Consider the following 19,383-nt stretch of genomic DNA (forward strand, 5'->3'; position numbering starts at 1 on the left):
CTGATGGGGCTGGGGGTGATTCTTGCTCAACATAACGGCCTCTGAATGTTTAGGGACACATAATGGCCTGTGTACTGTGGGCCTGCCAACATTTTAATGTATTCTTCTATGGAAAAGGACTCACTGTCATCAATGATTACCAAGCATTAGTGACAAACCAGGAGTGATTTTTAAGAGGAGTTCAGCCATTAAGGATGTGGTTACTAGGAATTATATAGACCTGATAAAAACAGGAGACTCCAGTTGTCTAACCAAGCCCCCCAATGGATTTTTTGTCTGTGGAGCCTGCAGTGTTTGTGACTCAGGAATCAATGGAATGAAGGATTTTTCCTATAATACTAATCGAAAGTACATCATCAAAGATTTTATCAACTGTAATAGTACTGGGGTAATTTATGCGATTATATGTGAGTGCAAAAAAGTATACATTGGCAGCACTAAACGAATGTTAAAACTAAGAATTCAAGAACACAAACGGGCCTTTATGAATACTAGATCACCATTATACCAGCATCTTAAAGAAATTCATAGGACACAGGTTAATATTAAGTTTCATGGCATACAAAAGGTTGTGCCTACAAAAAGAGGGGGTCACTAGGAGTTTAGTATCAGGCAACAGTAAGCCAGATGGCTAAGCAAATGCAAAACTGTGACAGGGAGTCTGAATAGCGATTTGGAACTCTATTACTTTTTGTAGTAATGCGGAGGTTTTGAACACAATTTGGGAAGGTTCAAGATATGTTTGGGACTGGTCTTTTAAATAACGAAGTATTTTGTAAAGGTTGGGTTCAGTAGTTGATGTGATGTTATATAACTTACAGGATACTTCATACTCTTCAATCAGATTTGAGGGATATTTTATTTTGAATTGGCATCGGAATAGATAATTGGCAATAGCTATGTTGTGCATCAATTGGTAGTTGGGTGCAAATCATTGTTTACATAAATAATACATATATTGTGTGGGACAATCAGTACTGTAATGTGTGGCATTTGGGTAGGACTGTGATATTTCTTAGAGATTTTTAATTGATTTTGACTGACAAACAGTGGAATGAGGGCAGAGGACCCATGTGCTGACGGGCGTATTAGGAAATATGGGGTCCTAGCTCCGCAACAGTGTTATGTTAGGACTAACTACTTATTTTAAATATTGTTCTTGAACTAAAATATGAGGTATAAATTTAGCGTTGGCGAAAAGGTTTATATATATACTGCATTTGGGCTATGGTCATTATGACCGGTATATATTGAATGAGGTCAGATGATTTTTTATGATAATAAGCAAGTTAGGAAACAGAAGGATCATAGCTCCACAGTTGAGGCATGCTATGATTATATCTGGTTTGTGTAGTTAGCTTTGTAGAAAGGTTAAGACAATGAACGGGAGGGCGCAGCTCAGGGATTGAGAAATGTCATGTATACGTATTTATTTTGAATAAGAGCTCTTGCACAATAAATGCTGAATATATATCGGCAAACAGTGGATTTTTGTATGGTTTGTTGATTTTGACCTTGGTGATAACAAGACTGTTAGGAAAAGGAAAAGCACAGCCCCGCAATTGGGTAACGTTATTACCATTTCAGTGCATTGTGGTTGTCAGTGGATTATGGGTATGTTAGGTAATTGGGAGAACACAGCTCCGTAAATTGGGTCATGTTATGTTTTTATATTTTTGACAAGAGCTGTTTGATAAGGCACGGCGACATTAGGTGTGCGGGTTTTTTGTTATTCAATTTAGGGATTGTCCAACAGTTTACAATACAGAATTTATACCGAAGATATATCGGCAAAGAGTTGATTGTGCAAGAAGCTGATGATGATTGGCCCTTGCTGGCACTTCCGTTTGTTGACGCTGAGCATTGTCGGAAACCAGGCAGCGGACTTTGGAAGGAACAGGCTGAGAAGGAAACCAACCTGTTGATTGGTTGTTCGATGCGTGTATGATTGGTTATTACGAATGTGGACCAGAGACGGACGCGCAGTGGAGTTAATTGAAGCTTGAAGGGCAGGAAGCCGATTGGTTTTTTGAATGTTTAAAAGAGATAGCAGCGCGGACTAATAATCGCAGCAGATTTATCGGGACCCGCTGACAGAGACGGCTGGAATTTGAGCCAGTAGATAGATTGAGATTTGAAGGTAAGGTGCTGATAGAGGGGTATCATTTGATCTGGTTCAGAAGAAGTGTTTTGAAAATGGGTGCTTAAATTCTGATGCCGTTTTCCAATTTGTCTTCACAGATAAATATTGAGCCTTCGTGCTCAGGATTATAATACATGGAATTTGGGCAGAGAAACATCTTGTTTTGGAACCATAGGGTTTGATAATTGTAAGTGATTAATTTGGTTTATTTCAAAATGGGAAATAGAATAATTTATCTTAGTAATTAATCATTTAAGAGATCAGCTTTGTCACCATAATAGCAAAATTATCATGGGCTTTATTTTGGCAGATTAATACTTTGTGTGATTGTACTCAGGATTCAAGTGTATGGAGCTTGGAAGGAGAAGAACTTCTGTTTGAAAGAATTTCCTGTCTAAAGGATGGAAATCTGTTGTTGTAAGTGTTACTATTTATTCTTAAATACAGTATTTCAAAGGATAGAAGAAGGAGAGTTACTTTGACACAGAAACAATCAGTATAGTGAAGAGCTTGGCCCAATTTCAATGGGATGCTTGGGTGGGTTAACAGAATATGAAGTATGGTAATCAAAATTGTTTGACAATTGTGTTTAATTAAGGGGCTGTGTTTGGGACGAAATAAGATAGGCAGATCACTGGGGCACAATAAAGTATGATTAGGACTTTATAAAAGGGTGAAAGAGGCCATTTTCTGAACACTGGCTCTGTTCTGATTGTTCTAGGGTGACGAATAAGCAACGAGTATTGATGAAGTAGGATACAACACAACATTCTAAAGTTATACTATAATGAGGTACGTCCATATCTGACTGAAGAGTACAATGAAGAAATTGTATAATAGATGTGAACACATGATGTTGAAGAAGTGGGTGGATGCTATGTACTTGTAGATTGTTATATAGGCAGGACTAATAGGGGCATTTGAATATGGTTTATAGTGTTGCATACAAATGAAGATTACTTTTTTTTACTTCTATTTTGTAAATATGGATCGTGACATTTTTTTTGTTTTTTACTTTGCAGCCCTGATGATGTCCTAAGGAGGACAAAACGCGTTGGCTGCGTATAACAAAAGTTGTTTTTGTGGAACAAATTATCTGAATGGAATACTTTTTACATTGATTGGATTCAAGCATCAGAGAATATTTTTGTTGGAATTTGAACGTTGACTTCCTGAAACTCTTTTGTATTGGCTCAATGAAAAAATTTAAAAATTGAAGAATAAAGAAGAAAGAAACTTATATGGACTTTAACATTTGATTTATTAATTTTGTACATTGACGCTCCTTCCATTTCCATTTTTCTTGTTGTTGTGTCATTGGTCTTAACGGTGGACCATAGGAAGTGGAGCACCACAACTAAGAAAGATTCCATTAAACTACCATCAAATATCTCACCAGTGCATACTGAGTATTTCCCTCATTGCTGTTGACTTGTATACGGCCCTTGGAGAGACTTGACAATGCAAAAGGTCCCTTTTCAGTGGTCTCACGAATGTAACCAGAGTTTCAAAGAAATAAATCATGCCTTTGAGAATGCAACTGAAATGGCCTACTTTGACCCCAAGTTACATACCAAAATCACAATTGATGTGAGTCTGATGGGGCTGGGGGTGATTCTTGCTCAACACAACGGCCTCCGAATGTTTAGGGACACATAGTGGCCTGTGTACTGTGGGCCTGCAAACATTTTAAATGTATTCTTCTATGGAAAAGGATTCACTGTCATCAAGGATTACCAGGCATTGCTCATCATATTTGGAAACTGGAAGGCAAAGATGCCCCCATGCATCGAGTAGTAGAGGTTAAGGCTGCATTGTGTATACTATGAGATTGTATACAAACCTGTGTTATGTTCCCTAAGCTAGGCCCAAGTAGTAAAGTAACCTTTCACCTTCAGTTTCCTACTGTTGTGTAGCATTTTAGGATCCAAGCGTAATATACCGATTCATGCCCTTATATAGGTATAATTCACATTGCCCTTATATAGGCATATAAATAATGCCCCTGCTTAGACATAACCCATCCAGTCCAAATACAGGCATGGCTACTTCCACTAGTTCCAAAAAACCACAACGATTTCTTGGAAAACTCGGCTTCAGCAGTCAGGGACATCCCCTTGCTTGAATATTGATTTGCCCTAGAAATCATGGAGTTTTCAAAGAAATACTATTCCCTAGGGATTCTTTGATGACGCTATTATGTCCGTCTTTACATCAAACAAGGCACCTTCAAGGTATAAATATGCCTACACTTGCCCTAGCAAACACACGGTGCCCGGCGCAGCTCGCTACAGCAAGTGCCGGTGGAAGCCGACCCTCCAGCTGACACACTGACAGAGAGGCTGCCTTTCTCTCGCTGAGAATCCAGCTCCAGTGTTTTCAAGCTCCCCTCGCGGGGTGTTGGGAAATCAAGTCCCGAGACAGAGATACCAGACCTCCTTCATTCTAAAACCAAGGTACAGAGCTGATTAGACCCTAAGAGAAATCTTGGTTAGATTCTTGGCAAAGAAAAACTAAACCTATGTTACACCTCACTTACTTCTCCCTGCGTACTAGACTTAGGTTAGGTACATTGGGGTAGGCGTATTTTAGAAGCACCAATTGAGTACTTTTAGCCTTTGTTATTATGTATGTATTTAGGATGTATGACGTTACAATGCATGCTTTTACCACGCATGCTGTTACAACGCAGTTTTTACTACGCATACCATTACAACGCATTACACTTTGGGGTGCTGGATAGTGAATAGTTTAATTTACTATTCCAACTCCAGTCCCCGTGGACACTAGGGAAGGTGTTGCATAGTAAATTAAACTTATTCCTTATCCTAGAGCGCCCCCCAGTGTAATGCGTTGTAATGGTATGCGTAGTAAATCCTGTGTTGTAACAGCACTGCGTGGTAAAAGTTGCGTTGTAAAGGATGTTTCCTATATATTTATCTATGGTCTAGGAACCATACACTGCTTTTACAGTATTATTTTATAATACTCTTCTTACTGTACGCATTATACTTTGCAACCAGTATTACGATTGTATCAGTTCACTTTACTTGCTTGAGAAAGAAGCCTGTTCAATAAACCCTTTTATTGAAAACGCCTGTCTCTCTATTTCTCTGCACCTCTGATGAAACGAAGCATGCACGATTTGACTGAGTAAAATATCTATCTATTGTTTCCACAACTCTGAAGATCAGTTTTATTCTTGGGGAAACAAAGTTGTCATGTTTATGCAGTTGTCAGAAACTAAACCCTTCTTGTTTATTCGAGAAAGTTTCTAGTGACCTCTGACCTAGCTGGCACTCACAATTAAGTCTAATATAGTCAATAGAGACCTAGTAGACATAAGTCCTACGTAAAATCTATAGGATATGTTATTCCAATGCGCAAAGCCTATTGGGAATATAGGAACTACAATACACTACCTCTCCCTGAATAACGGTTCTAGCAATGAACTTTTACCCAGTTACGTGCTGAACAAATGTTGATTTGTTTCTCTGAAACTTGCCTCATTTAACCCCTTCAGTGCTAATGACAAGGGTAACTCGTCATGGAGTTTCCATTGATTTCAATGGAAAGTCAATGGACCCACTCCCACACCCCTTAGCAGCCAAGTGGTTAAAATGCATGAAGATTACTACAATCATATCTTAATCCCTTGCACATGACGCACATAACAGGATTTACATACTCTGTACAAAAGTCATCGCTATCATCAACCATGGACTATTTTGCATAATTGCGATTATTGATTTAGGTTCATTTACATAATCACAATCATAACATTTCAATTTAGGTAAAACCTCCAAGGCTACGTCCTGGTGTAAAATAACCACACCTTCATTAGGTACAGAGAGGAGACACTTCTACGCAGACCCTGCACGCTGAGGCTTCAACATGCAGCGGTGTGACATCCCTTGCGGGGTGTCTAACTTGTGACCAAGATGGGCTCCTTCATTCTCTCCCATCAGGTAATGGGGCAAGCTCTTCTCTACGGGATTCTTGGCATCACACCCACATATATGCCTGGTAAATTAAGGTACAATTAGGTGGGGTATGCATAGTAGAAGTGTGATAAAATTACTGTTCTTATATATGCCTGCATATATTCATTGTTTAACACCATGGTAGAAATGTATCTACTGTTTACTCTGTCAGTGCTTGTAATCTTTCACATTTGCTTCTGTCTATTGATTGTCGCAGCAAATATGTTTTATACTAGAATGGCACTGGTTCAATAAATAGTTATTGAAAACATCCCCAATGTTTATTCTGTGTATCTCACTAAGTGAGCACGATTGACTGAGCGAAAATTACTGTACTGGTCCACGATCCCTGGAGAATCACGTCTGTCATGTTCAATGGTTGCCAGAAACTATTTCCTCCTTATTAGGGTTCGAGGGCCTATAGTGGCACTGTGAGCTAGCTGGTCTATCTGCTGACATATCCGGTGGGGGTGTCCGGATTCAGTCTAGTCACCAAACCCTTAGTTTATGTTGACCAACAAACGTGCAGATCCTATATATTTTTAGGAACTACACGACACCTGTGAAGGAATAAAACCCAGCATACTACTTTTTATGAGTGCTGCTACATTGTCATAGTTCAATTTCTAGGAAGGCTGAGGAATATCTCAATTTTATTGTGATGTCCAGCACACCAGCAGCTCTGTCAGTGGAACAAATCATTGCTGCCACCAACACAGACAAAGACCTGATCATTATCAACTAACTCATTACAAAGCAATCATGGAGAAAAAGTACCCGGCCCTTTGCCAATGATGCTGAATTCCAGAAGTCCACAAATGTACAGTTAGAGCTAGTAATTACCCAGGAAGGCTTATTATTAAAAGGCTCAAGAATTGTCATATCTGACAGCCTAAGGCAGAGGGTCATCGAGCTGCTGGCCCATGAAGGACATCATGGGACTGTAGCCTCCAAAAGAGCCTTAAGAGATCGAGTGTGGTTCTCTCAACTAAATGAGCAATTCTAGAAAGAGCTGAAAGCGTGCCACATTTGCAATCGTTTGTCCCCCAAGGTGGCACAGCACCCACTGACAATGTCTGACCTTCCTGCCTATGCCTGGGAAAGAGTTCCAGTTAACTTATTTGGGCTTTTAGGAAATGGACACCATCTCATGGTTGTCATCAATGAATATTCTTATTTTCCTTTGGTGGAAACCAGGTTTTTGACAACCCCTGACAAAGTCATAGAATGGATGAATTACATCTTTTCCACGTGGTAACCCCAGGATCAGCAAATCTAACAAGGCTCTGCCCTTTAATAGCAAGGAGTTAAAATAATTTCTTGTCCTACTCAACATCAGACACCAAAAGAGTTCACCTCTCTGGCCCCAAGCCAATGGTGTAGTTGAACGATTCATAGGCATCTCATTCAACAAGCATCCATGAAGGAAATCAATCTGAACCAAACCATGTACCAGGCCATATGGACCTATAGATCAACTCCTCACTCAACAACTGGTGAGAGTCCAACTGGTGACCTTGCTATTTGGGAGAGCCATCAGAACAAAACTACCTCAATGGACCCTGGATTGATCAGTGAATATTGATAACCTTTGAGACACTGACGTGACTCCGAAAAAAAAGATGAAAAAGTATGGAGATCAGCACCGCCTGCCTAGGAGACAATCTTTGACAGAATAGACTGGTTACTGGTCAAACTGAGACAAAAGTGGAAAACGGACACTCCTTTTGCCACTGACCCCATTCAGGTCGTGGTGTGCAAGGGACACATGGAGGAGTATATGATTAAACAACTACCAATTACATAACGAGTGCCTAAACAACGAAGGCTAAACAACAACCAATGCCAAACCACTCTGTTTTGAACCACGACTTAATGAACCACGAGAATGAATCTATTGACATATAATCCGAATCCACCACTACGTTTAAAACAATGCATGTTTTGAACATTTAACAAAATAAAAAAATATTACGTTATATGACTGTGGTGGCTTTAATTTTTCTTCCCCAAGCAGGTTGCTCATATGAAATGGGTTCAATGAAAGTGAAATTATACTCACTGGATTTTTTAAAAATATTAATAGGTTTAGGTTGACTTGCTTGCATGTTTTACTTGTGCTTTTGAAAATATCTTTCCTAGGTGATAACCTTTTATGTACCAGCTGACTTCATTGAAAGGCATGAAGATAAAAATGTGTCAAACTCCACGGCCATGCTATTCTTCTGTGGCGCTCTGATTATTCACTTGATACAGGAGCTCCACATGTATATATTTGCAAATCTGTAGTGCCTCACTAAAGCTGTTGTTAAAATATGTGAAAGTGCAATTATGCTATTTATATTACAAATCATTTTGAATGTCATGTGGCGTAAAAATGCACAAAAATAGGGAGGTTGCGTGGGGACTCGTGGAAGTGAAATGTGCAACGAGGACCTCATTCCAAGTTTATTGGAATTTCCAATTCGGCAATGGTGTGCGCAAAATGGGATTCCAGCCTATCAACAATTGGAATGGGGAATAGTTTGGCAAATGGTTCTTACAACATCTAAGGAGGTCGTGGTTCAGGTCAAATAGTGGTTGAGGATGTTGTGGTTCATGTACAGGTCGTTGTTTAGGATTCGTTGTTAAGCCCACTCGTTGTTAGGAATTCGTTATTAAGGTTGTTTCCCCACATGGTGACAGCACATTATCCTGGAAAATCTATCACTCAGGACACAACGCACTTTAAACATCCACCTCAATACCTGTCGACTACTAAACCAACATTTGGGCCGACCCCGTCTGCAGGTTTGGCTCAAGCACCTGAACCAGTGTCACTGTTGCGTTGGACCTTGATCACCTCGGATCGTCTAAGCCTGCAGACAAGTGCGAGCAACTCACTGACTAATTGAGCAGATGTGATTTTTGATGATGTCTGTCACTTTTTACTTTATAAAGGGGAGATGTAGCACATTGATGTTATACTCACTAGGACCCTCGTGGTTCTGGAACAGATCCTGAACAGGAACTACGTCATATGAGGGGAGCTGTTACAATGAGGTTATGGGAAGTATTATGTAATGCACAGTGTGCAAGTGAATGTTGAGGAATAAAATACCGCTTAACAACAACTCCTGTGAGGAGTAATCTATTTGCCTGCTACAGGGCTGGGGAGACGTTACACTATTGAGAGGTTAATTAGACTCACTAGGGAATCCTGGGGTACAGCACAGGTTTTAGTGTGGAAGCACATACACTTTGCTACTGTTTAACAGTGGTAAAGTGTACAGGGTTCTAAAGACAGTAAATATAGGGTTGAGAACAGGCAAAACATCTGAGTAGACATCGCAGAACAGGGACATTTGCTGCAAAGTAAAACGTTTTGACCTTGTCCAGCAGGGGAGTGGCCCAGAAGCAAAAGACAAGCCTGCCAGCTGCAGCTTAGACCTTTCGTGCTTAAACAGGGCACCCGGAGTACTTTTACAGTAAGACAAAGAGGCATTTTATAGTAAGGCGAAGAAGTACTGCAAAACAGGTGGAAGAAAACAGCAGGTTTTCTCTAGTCTCTGACTAGTTGCCAGGATAAACGTGGCACCTCAACCAGCACCCCATCAGAACATTGCTGATATGGGAAGACTCCATCAGAAAATGAAGGCCCTCCTGGAAGAAGAATCCTAACTTCTGACTCCCACTAGAAGAAGTCTCACACAAGGACTCTAGGAACTCTGAATCCTATTGGCACCCGGGCCTGAAACTGCTCTCCAAGTATCAAGTGGTTCACCTACAATTTACCTGCATTAGGGACACAAAAGAGAAAGGACCTCTGATTTACAAAGGACCTGGTGCCCAGAAACCTGCTCTGGGAATCTAAGGGCAGCAGGACTGACCAGAAGATGCTCTCTTAGCAGTCACAGATGGTGGGCAGAATACTCTCTTGCACGGAGCACCCTGCTCACCAAACTGACAGACTGCCTGCACTATTTAGGGTTCTGGAGGACTGTCAACTTTCCAGCAACAGAGGCCCTGTTGGCTCCATCTGCAGAAAGCTACCTCTCATGCCTACAGAGTAGAGGCTATTGGAGTAAAGCCATCACATCTATTTAGAGTGGATGGTCTGTTTTTTCTTTCTGTTCGTACTGGCAGGGAAACCCTAGCAGTGAGAGACAGAAAACAAAATAATGACCTTTGCACCTGGGTGAAAACTCCTAGGGTCTAGAGTCATTAGTGGTTTGTTTTTCAATAACACACTCCGACTTGAGAGTTTATTTTTGAAAAACAAAAAATGTGACATGTTTGGTGGACCGCCATCAAAAACTAATGCCAGCTGTTCACCAAATATTTATGCACACTGAAGAGAACCACCAAGATGGGGTGATGGACGTTAAGTTACTCTGTCCAGCAGGGGCAAAATCAGGCCCTGAGTCTGAAGGTAAAAGCTTTGACCATGACAACCCACTTGGTGTATATGATATCCCTTCTCTCACAATAATCCTGAAAGAGCACCTAGGGCCTGGTCCCCCACGAACTGGGGTTTTCTAGCCACTTTTTGACATAAAATGATATATAGAAAAATAAATGTTTGGATTCTCTTATCCTGTTTTGAGAACCTTGGTGTCTATTTACTCATTAAACTGTTCTTTTTTCTAAATTGGATTTGTATTGTGTTATTTACTTTAAAATTATTGCCACTGCTTGAACTTAGCCTGCACTTCTCTTGTGATTGCTTGCTGCTTGTGCCATATCTACCAGCGTGTTAGGAGGGATCTTCTCAGAACTGTGTTTTGACATAATCAGAGTAGGTTTATGGGGTTGGTTGGGTTACACCCTTCCAAATTAGGAAATCAATTTCCAATATGATATTTTTTGCTGGTGACCAGGTTATTTTGTGGTAGTATTTGTACTGTCTGACCAATGCACAACGAGATTTGCACTGCCATTTATGTGAGGAAATGACATTGCCACCACAAAAAACTACTTTAGACATTGATAAATCAATAGAACTACTTGTGTGAAAATGCTTGTAAATCAGTGCAATGCAGGCAACCATTCCCGTGAAATGTCCAGCTCATAAAATATCGGACATGTGGTCTGTGACTCGGGGAAATATCATAAACATTCTAACCAAGAAACTGCAATCCAAGGAACAGTTACACGGAATCAAATTGACGTTACTGACATTTGATATCAAGATGAAATCTTACTCACTTTCATTCATACAGGACTTGTAAAGGATCTTTGCCTTCTGAATGGCTTCAGTATCCCTCCTTTTGCTAACGGGTCTCTCCAGCAACGCTAAAGATAAAAAAAAATAAGGTTACTTTTTTACATGTAGATCATCAAATGCCCAGACAATCACCTGTGAGGAATCCTTTTCTGCTGGGGCAATATTTCCATCTAGATTGGTCAACAATGGCTTACATAATGAATCACCAACTAAAATGGCCATAAACGTTTAGCATTGTCAAACAGGTCACCTACAATCAGGATGAAGCTGATAAAAATGAATACATAAGATATTGAAGTACATATTGGACGCATTTGGGGAAGGGTGGTAATGGGAAATTCCATGTATGTCAAAGTAGCATTCACCAATCCAGCCGTAAACACAGTGCATAACATGTAAAAACAAAATTAAGTTCTGATCCCTAAAATTGGGAGGCAGGGCTAAACTGCAGTGCCACTGACGCCTGCAGGCTTCGACCATCTCTGCCAGTAGCCCGTCAGTTATACAGTCAGCCTGGTGTGTGAGATGCATGCATAGAACTGGGATCAAGAGCAACAGTCATACTTCCATTCCCTTTGTGGTTCATGAAAATAGAAGAGGGGCTGCCAATGCCCAGGAATTTTGAAGGGTCACTGCATTAGCTGTCCTTCTATGTCCTTGCTTTTTGAAAATAAAGGAAGGACTAATCTTCTCTCCTACGCTTTTCAGACAGGGACTGGAGAGTACAAGAGCAAAGAGCCCTGGTCCATTGAAATAATTATGAGTGGTCCACCCAGCAACCAACAGCACAAATTAACCACTGCACTTAAACATGGTGATGGAGGCCTCATGATATAAGAAGGTTTGCGATCTCAACTCCATGCCACCTCTTAGACCTCTCAGCCTTAGGGTGGTTCTCCCCCAAACATTTTGCCTACTTCTCTCCTGTTATGTGAAAATAGTTTTGGCTGTCTTTAGGACTCTGCGCACTTTACCACTGCTGACCAGTGCCAAAGTGTTTGTGCTCACTCTTCGAAATATGATTACATTGAACCGAGCCTGACTGGCACATTTACTTATAAGTCCCTAGTAAAGTGGTACAACATGTACCCAGGACCCGTAAATTAAACGTTGTTAGTAGGCCTACAACACTTATTGTGTCACCCTCTTAAGTAGCCTTTTACATGTCACAGGTCTGCCATTGCAGCATGTGTAGAGTTTTAAAATGCTAATTTGACCTGACAAAATAACTCCTTTGTTAGGCCTAAACGTCTCTTTTTAATACATGTAAGTCACGCCTAAGGTAGGCCCTAAACAGCCCATAGGACAGGGTGCATTGTACTTAAAATGTTGGACAAGTACTTTTAAGGTTTTACATGCCCTGGTAGTGAAAACTTATAAATTCATTTTTCACTGCTGTGAGGCTTACATCTCCCATGGGCTAACATTGGGTTACCTTACTACATTTAATAAGCGGTAACTTACTTTAGGAACAGGTAGAAAAATCCTGTTTGGTGCCTAAAGAATCGTAATTCTTAATTATCTTTAATGGTAAAGTTGGATTTTAAGTCACAATTCTGACGATTACGCTTTTAGAGTGTTCTAACAACACCAAAATTGCCAGAACTGGCAAACTTTCACAAATTCTCTTTCATTCGTGGTTGCACAACTGAATTACTTCAATTAGCATTTATTTTAATCAATTTTGAAGAACAGATTTTTTAAAAATCTATTTAACACAATAAAAAGCAACTACAGATATTTTTACATATACAGAACACACATAATCGAAAACAATTTTTTGGAAGTGCCTAGTGAATACAATCCATGTATAAAAAGACAATTGTTTTTGACTATGTATATGTAGAAGTATTCGCAGTCGACCACCATCAGCAACACTCTCTTCACTGTTTGTATCCTCCTCCAATGCGAACTGAACATTTCATGCCAGTCTTTGAGAAGGTAAGATTTTCAGTGGGATTTCAGTGTTCCCTGTATACTTACCTAAATCTTTGAAACTGCATTTTTCCTGTTCCACTGATTGTATTTTTGTTGTTTTGGTCTCATGTTATTTCTTCAATTGTACCATATTTTTTTTAATTCATGAGGGATTTTTCATGCGCTTTCACTTTGTTACTGTTTGAGTGTTGCATAAATACTTTACACATTGCCTTTAAGTTAAGGCTGACTGCCTTTGTGCCTAGCTACCAGAGGTTTACGTTTATGCTAATTTAGTGAATTTTGTGGTTCAACTTGACAGGGATTCTGGTTGTCAGTTGAGAAGGGTCTTCACCCTCCTTAGTCTAGAACCCAATCTCTTTTTAAGAAGGGGGATCGCTCTGATCCAGGAAAGTATAGGCCTATTAGCCTTATAGATTGCATCCAGAAGGTAATAGCTAGACTTGTTTTGACTAGAATCCAAGCATGGACTGAAGAGGAAGGTATTCTGACACCTCTACAGACAGGGTTCCGTACTCACACGAGTACCATAGACCAAGTTTTTAGATTTGTTTTAATTTATTGGCGGGTGGTAATATTGAGTGGAGGCACGCTCTTCGCGGCATTTATCGACCTTAAAGTCGGCCTTTGATTTAGTGCCACGTGAAAAAATGTGGAGTGTGTTTGCCGGTCAGGGTATGCCATTGGATGCACTGGCCTTTTTAATCAAACTCCAGGAAGCCAACTTCACCCAAGTTCATTGGGGACAGCATGGGAATGTTACAGACAGGTTTCCTATCTCTCGGGGGGTGCGCCAAGGATGCGTATTAGCACCAACCCTCTTTTCTCTGTACATCAACAGGGTGATTCAGTATTTTGAGAACCATCCCACTGACACCCCAAAGTTGGATGGTAAACTAATCCCTCTGCTAATGTTTGCAGATGATACCTTGTTAATTTAAAAAAAACAGCAAGGCCTTCAGAAAGCCATAGAGCGTTTTGAGGTATTCTGCAAGGATCATGGTCTTTCCATCAAAGTGAGTAAAACCAAGTTTATGGTGCTTCATAAGCACAAGCTTGTAAGAGAAAGGGTGGTGATGAATGGTGCTTTGTTAGAGCAGACTCAAGTCTTCTCATACCTTGGTATTACTCTGGGCTTAAAATTGGATTGGAATCCCCACATTAACCAGCTGGTTACCAAACATGTCCTACTCACAGGAGCGCTAATAAAGGAGCTTCACTCCTCAGCATCCCAACCTATTGCCCCAGCGCTGAAAATGTATGATTCCAAGATTAGCGCGTCTGTTCTTTATGGGGCAGAGTTGTGGGGGTTTAGTAATCTATCATCACTAACGAGTGTCCAAAATAAGTTCTTGAGGGGTATAACTGGTCTTCCATCTTCGACGCCGTTATTGCCCCTTTATTACGATTTGGGATGCCATTGCTTTGAGGATATAGCTCGTTACAGACCAGTTGCTTACTGGAGGAGACTGTGGGTAACTCCAGAGCTCTCCCAGTATGCTCGGGCATTCCTCGAAGTTAGAGATGCTGATAGTACCCACAAAATCCCCTGGATGAGTGAGGCTAGGGCAGCTTATACTGCCATGGGCATGAGTTCTTTGTGGGAGAACCCTACTGCTAATTCTTTCCCGCCGAGAAAGGTACTCAAAGAGTTGTATTGGACAATGGTTACTACGAGAAGGTTTTGTAAGTGTATAGGCCCTTCTCTTTCAAGAGACTTCATGGAGTTCAAACATGAAGTTGCCTATGAAGGATACTGGGATTTTATTATGCTCCCAGGAGACAGGAAACAATACCACCAGTTTAGGGTGGGAACGCTTCGTATAAATTACTTTGTTGCAAAATGGCATGATGACAATAACCCAAGCTGTCCGTTCTGTCCGAACCAGCGGGAAAGTATCGCACACATTCTGTTTATTTGCCCAGAGTACAAGTTTCCCAGGCACACGTGGATAAAGCCTATCTGTCTTCAGATAGGTATTACCACTGGTTCAGAGGCCCTCAGGATACCAAAAACTGATTGTTCTGAACCTGTGGCTATTGCTGTCGCCAAATTTTTACATTGGATGTGGGTTATTCGTGCACGTAAATTAAGCCCACATTAAGATTGGATTTTAACAAAACATCAATAACTGTAATAGTTACAACCTATTCTGTGATGCAAAATGTAATCTGATCTTGGATTCCTTTTAACGTTTTTAATAGTAATGTTATTATGGATGTTTTTAAGTTAAATTATTTTGTAATGAACGGAATGACTTGCAATCAAATCTCCTAGTTTTACAATGTATTGATATGAAATGATGGAATGTTCACACCCTTTTAATGTATTTGTCTTTTATGATGTATATGTCGAAATAAAGACTTTAAGAATGACTATGTATATGTAAAAGTATCCGAAGTCGACCACCATCAGCAACACTCTCTTCACTGTTTGCATCCTCACCCAGTGCGAACTGAACATTTCATGCCAGTCTTTGAGAAGGTAAGTTTTTCAATGGGATTTCAGTGTTCCCTGTATCTGGCCCACGCTCCATCGCAGTCTGCCTGAACTTGTGACTTCCCAGGTCCAGCACAAGCAGATAACCGAGAGTGGCATTTTGTTATTCTGTGCGTTATACTTACCTAAATCTTTGAAACTGCATTTTTCCGGTTCCACTGATTGTATTTTTGTTGTTTTGGTCTCATGTTATTTCTTCAATTGTACCATATTTTACTAAATTTGTGAGGGATTTTTCATGTGCTTTCACTTTGTTACTGTTTGAGTGTTGCATAAATACTTTACACATTGCCTTTAAGTTAAGGCTGACTGCCTTTGTGCCTAGCTACCAGAGGTTTAAGTATATGCTAATTTAGTGAATTTTGTGGTTCAACTTGACAGGGATTCTGGTTGACAGTTGAGAAGGGTCTTCACCCTTCTTAGTTTAGAACCCAATCTCCAACACCACCCATGAAAGCACCATTGACAGGAAAAGGGCTTAAACTGTAGTCACTTGTCAATGCTTACATTTATATTCCATTCCTGAGACTTAAGCGGAGACAATAATGTGTACTTGACAGTTCAAGTATTACACCAGTGGTGGAGTATGGGATCTGCTATGCAGACTGGGGTCATTTTTGTCCTTCGCCTGCCTCTATCGCAGCAGTGCTCGGTTTCAAAATAGCTGGAGGGGAGCCTGAGATCCGGGAGGTGCAATTTCGAGTACATCTCTCTGTGAAGGACGGATATCCTAGAATCTACCTCCCACATACTCTGGCATTTCCAGGTGCATGCTCGGAGGGGTTCCAGATCCATGAGTTAAAGGTAAAATGCATTCATGCTACATGTTGTGTGCAAATGCAAATTTCTCTTGTGAATTTGCACATAAGAAAAATCGACATTTATTTGATGAGTGCTGGCACACATCTGGAAAAACCTCCTGTGAATCAAATCCAGCTTTTTTGCATATACTTTTGACTATATAACTTGCACGCTCCCTTATCTATTACACTGTCTTTGATAAGAAGTGATGGAAAATAAAGTGTGTGCTATACTAATTCAGACAAAAAGCTCTAGTATTTTTTTTTTTTTTGTTGAAAGGATTGCTCATTAACAAAGAAATTATGGGGATCCTCCCACATGGCTCACATAGACCCTCATGGCTTTACAGTCATAACAGACTGAAATCTTCGTCTGCTGTTTGACCACACAATGAGGGTTACAATAGAATGTCCAATTTCCTAACACTTTGTGCTCGTTTTCACACACAAAAGTGATGCAAACCCACTGTAAAGTGTTGTTGTGGAATTTACTTCCTGGAAAATTGCCTAAAGTAATGTAAAGTGCTGCTTTGCGCTAGTTTACGTCAGGGTTTACCATTGGTGGTGCACGGGTGTTACCATGTAACTACCCATGGGCTTTGATTCAAATCCTTACCTACTAACAAGGGTAGACAGCCATTTGTACCAAAATATTATGCCTTCTGAGACAGACATAACATTTGAGCAATTTTTTAAAATCTTAATTTTTTTTTAAAGTGGGGAAAGTATTTAAAAGCATCGTTTTGTGGTGGGAGTCTCATCTTCCAGTACAAAACCAATGTTTGGCAGAGAGCACACTACCTTGCACAATGGTGCAAGGTTGTATGCATTGGCAAATAGCAGCCTAAGGTGCACCAACACTGGGGAGTAAAAACAGCACCATACCTTTGCAGATATGGTGCTGTTCTTTTCTCATCCTTTGACACCACACAGCATAACAACTTTGACTGCTGCACTGCGTTGCGCCAAAACTTTGTAAATCTGTTTCCAAGTGTACAAAATGAACAAACACAGCAATTATCAACTTCCTCAACATTTAAATGATACTTCCTTCTTAGCCACTAAGTATGAGAAGCTCCTCATATATACAATCACCCTGTCCACACCGTGACCAAAGACCTAGATAATGGTTTTCCTGGAAGGTTAATGTCCAGATTTCAACAACAACAAAAAAGTAGTCATGTCCAACCAAAGCATAATCCTCATGAGTATCTCTACATTCTTTGGAATCGAACAATCTCAGGTCTAAGGTCAGGCCCACTCAACTTTTTCTCCAGAGGTGAGCAATGCAAGTCCAGGAATATGACTTATTAAGTGAGTTCCATTTGGATTCATTGTGTGCACGTGGTTTATGTGGATATCCTGTACATCTTCCATGGATCTATCACTCCTGTACCACATTGGGCACGTCTGATTTCGTCTCAGAAGAAAGAACCCTACCAATAATTCCATACCTGTCTGCCTGGACTAATTGGCACAGGTAAGATAGGTATGACGGTGGGGCGGGAAGCTAAATTTAAATAAAAATAAAACCACTTACCTTGTGCTCGCCGCATCTCAGCGATGTAGTGCGTGAAAGGTAAGTAGTTGTATTCTCGCCCTGGCCTGCCCGCCCCACCATTCTTACCTGAGCCGACCGCATCTGCAGTCTGCTTTTGTCCATGCAATGTAAAAGAAAATTTGACACGATTTCTATTCTTCTAACAACAATATGAATTGTTTTATCGAAACAGGGGAGCGATTCCTCGGCTTACCTACTTTTTCTACAAGTACAAGATCAGTTGCATACTGTGACTTTCATTTTAAAAAACGTTACTGAGGTTGAGAATCAGAGAGTACCCTAGGTCCTTTTAATTAGAAATGCATTTTGAAATTTCTCATAATAATAAGCGGTGGTATAAGAGGGGCAGCTTTGCTGTTGAATTAGAGGAGACCCACGACAGTCAGAGAGATGATAGAAGAAGTTGGAATAAACTCCATTAAAAGGTGGACCCCTTTTGGATTGTTCTGTTGCCAAGTCTGCTTAATATGTCATTTAATCCAGAATAAGATGAATTTAAACCATGAAGGTCATGGCCATCGACATGTGAAAAACCCCACTGTTTAGAATCCCTTGCAAAGACGGGTGCCATGGGTCCTAATTCATGCAAGGAAATGGACCCCTTTGACAATGGTTCATTAAAAGATGGACATAATTGGGATAAACTGGGTGACTCACACCCCTGGGCCACAGTGGTAGCCTTGAGTATTTTGCTTTCACTGGGCCGTCAGAGCGGCATGGTTTTCTGTGAATGCTGAAAGCTAATTTACTATACAAGATTCAGTCCTAGAATATTTTAGGAAAGTGCAGCTTTCCCCAAAATGTTCCAGGAGGCATTCTTACCATTCTACCTACTGTTCTGTGCTGCGGCTGCAAGTTAGAAGTTATCAAATTCTCAAGTATTCTTTCATGCTTTCAGATATTGTTAAATAACTGTTTGTACGAAGTATTGTTTGTGTAATAATTTGAATTTTTCAATAAACCTTTACTTGAACTTAAAAAAGAAGTTCCCAAATATTTTAAAACAGGGACCAGGAACGATCATTTACCAATGTGAGTGGGAGCACCACTGGGAGTGCCACTAAATGTAAAAAATGAGGACAGCACCCCAGTGTCACTACACCGGCTGCTAGCTCCATCTACATCCCTGCTCTGAATCTGAAGAGGCCTAGGCGTTTGTTATGCGGACCGGTACTCATTTTAATGAGCATGGCCACTTTCGCCACATTTGGTGGTGTGTCATAGTTTGTGAATTGGTGCTATGTGACCCGGG

General features: G+C 40.5%; 1 protein-coding gene across 1 annotated transcript in view; it reads right to left on the reverse strand.

Moving 5' to 3' along the window:
- Positions 1 to 19,383, reverse strand: part of PHEX (phosphate regulating endopeptidase X-linked) — a 1,501,811-nt gene that overhangs the window by 1,128,473 nt on the left and 353,955 nt on the right. Inside the window, exon 4 of the mRNA XM_078657844.1 lies at positions 11,314 to 11,400. Coding sequence (XP_078513970.1) covers positions 11,314 to 11,400 — 87 coding nt within the window. The remainder of the gene's footprint in view (positions 1 to 11,313; positions 11,401 to 19,383) is intronic.

Source organism: Lissotriton helveticus, chromosome 8, assembly GCF_964261635.1.
Source record: "Lissotriton helveticus chromosome 8, aLisHel1.1, whole genome shotgun sequence".
Classification (NCBI taxonomy): domain Eukaryota; kingdom Metazoa; phylum Chordata; class Amphibia; order Caudata; family Salamandridae; genus Lissotriton; species Lissotriton helveticus.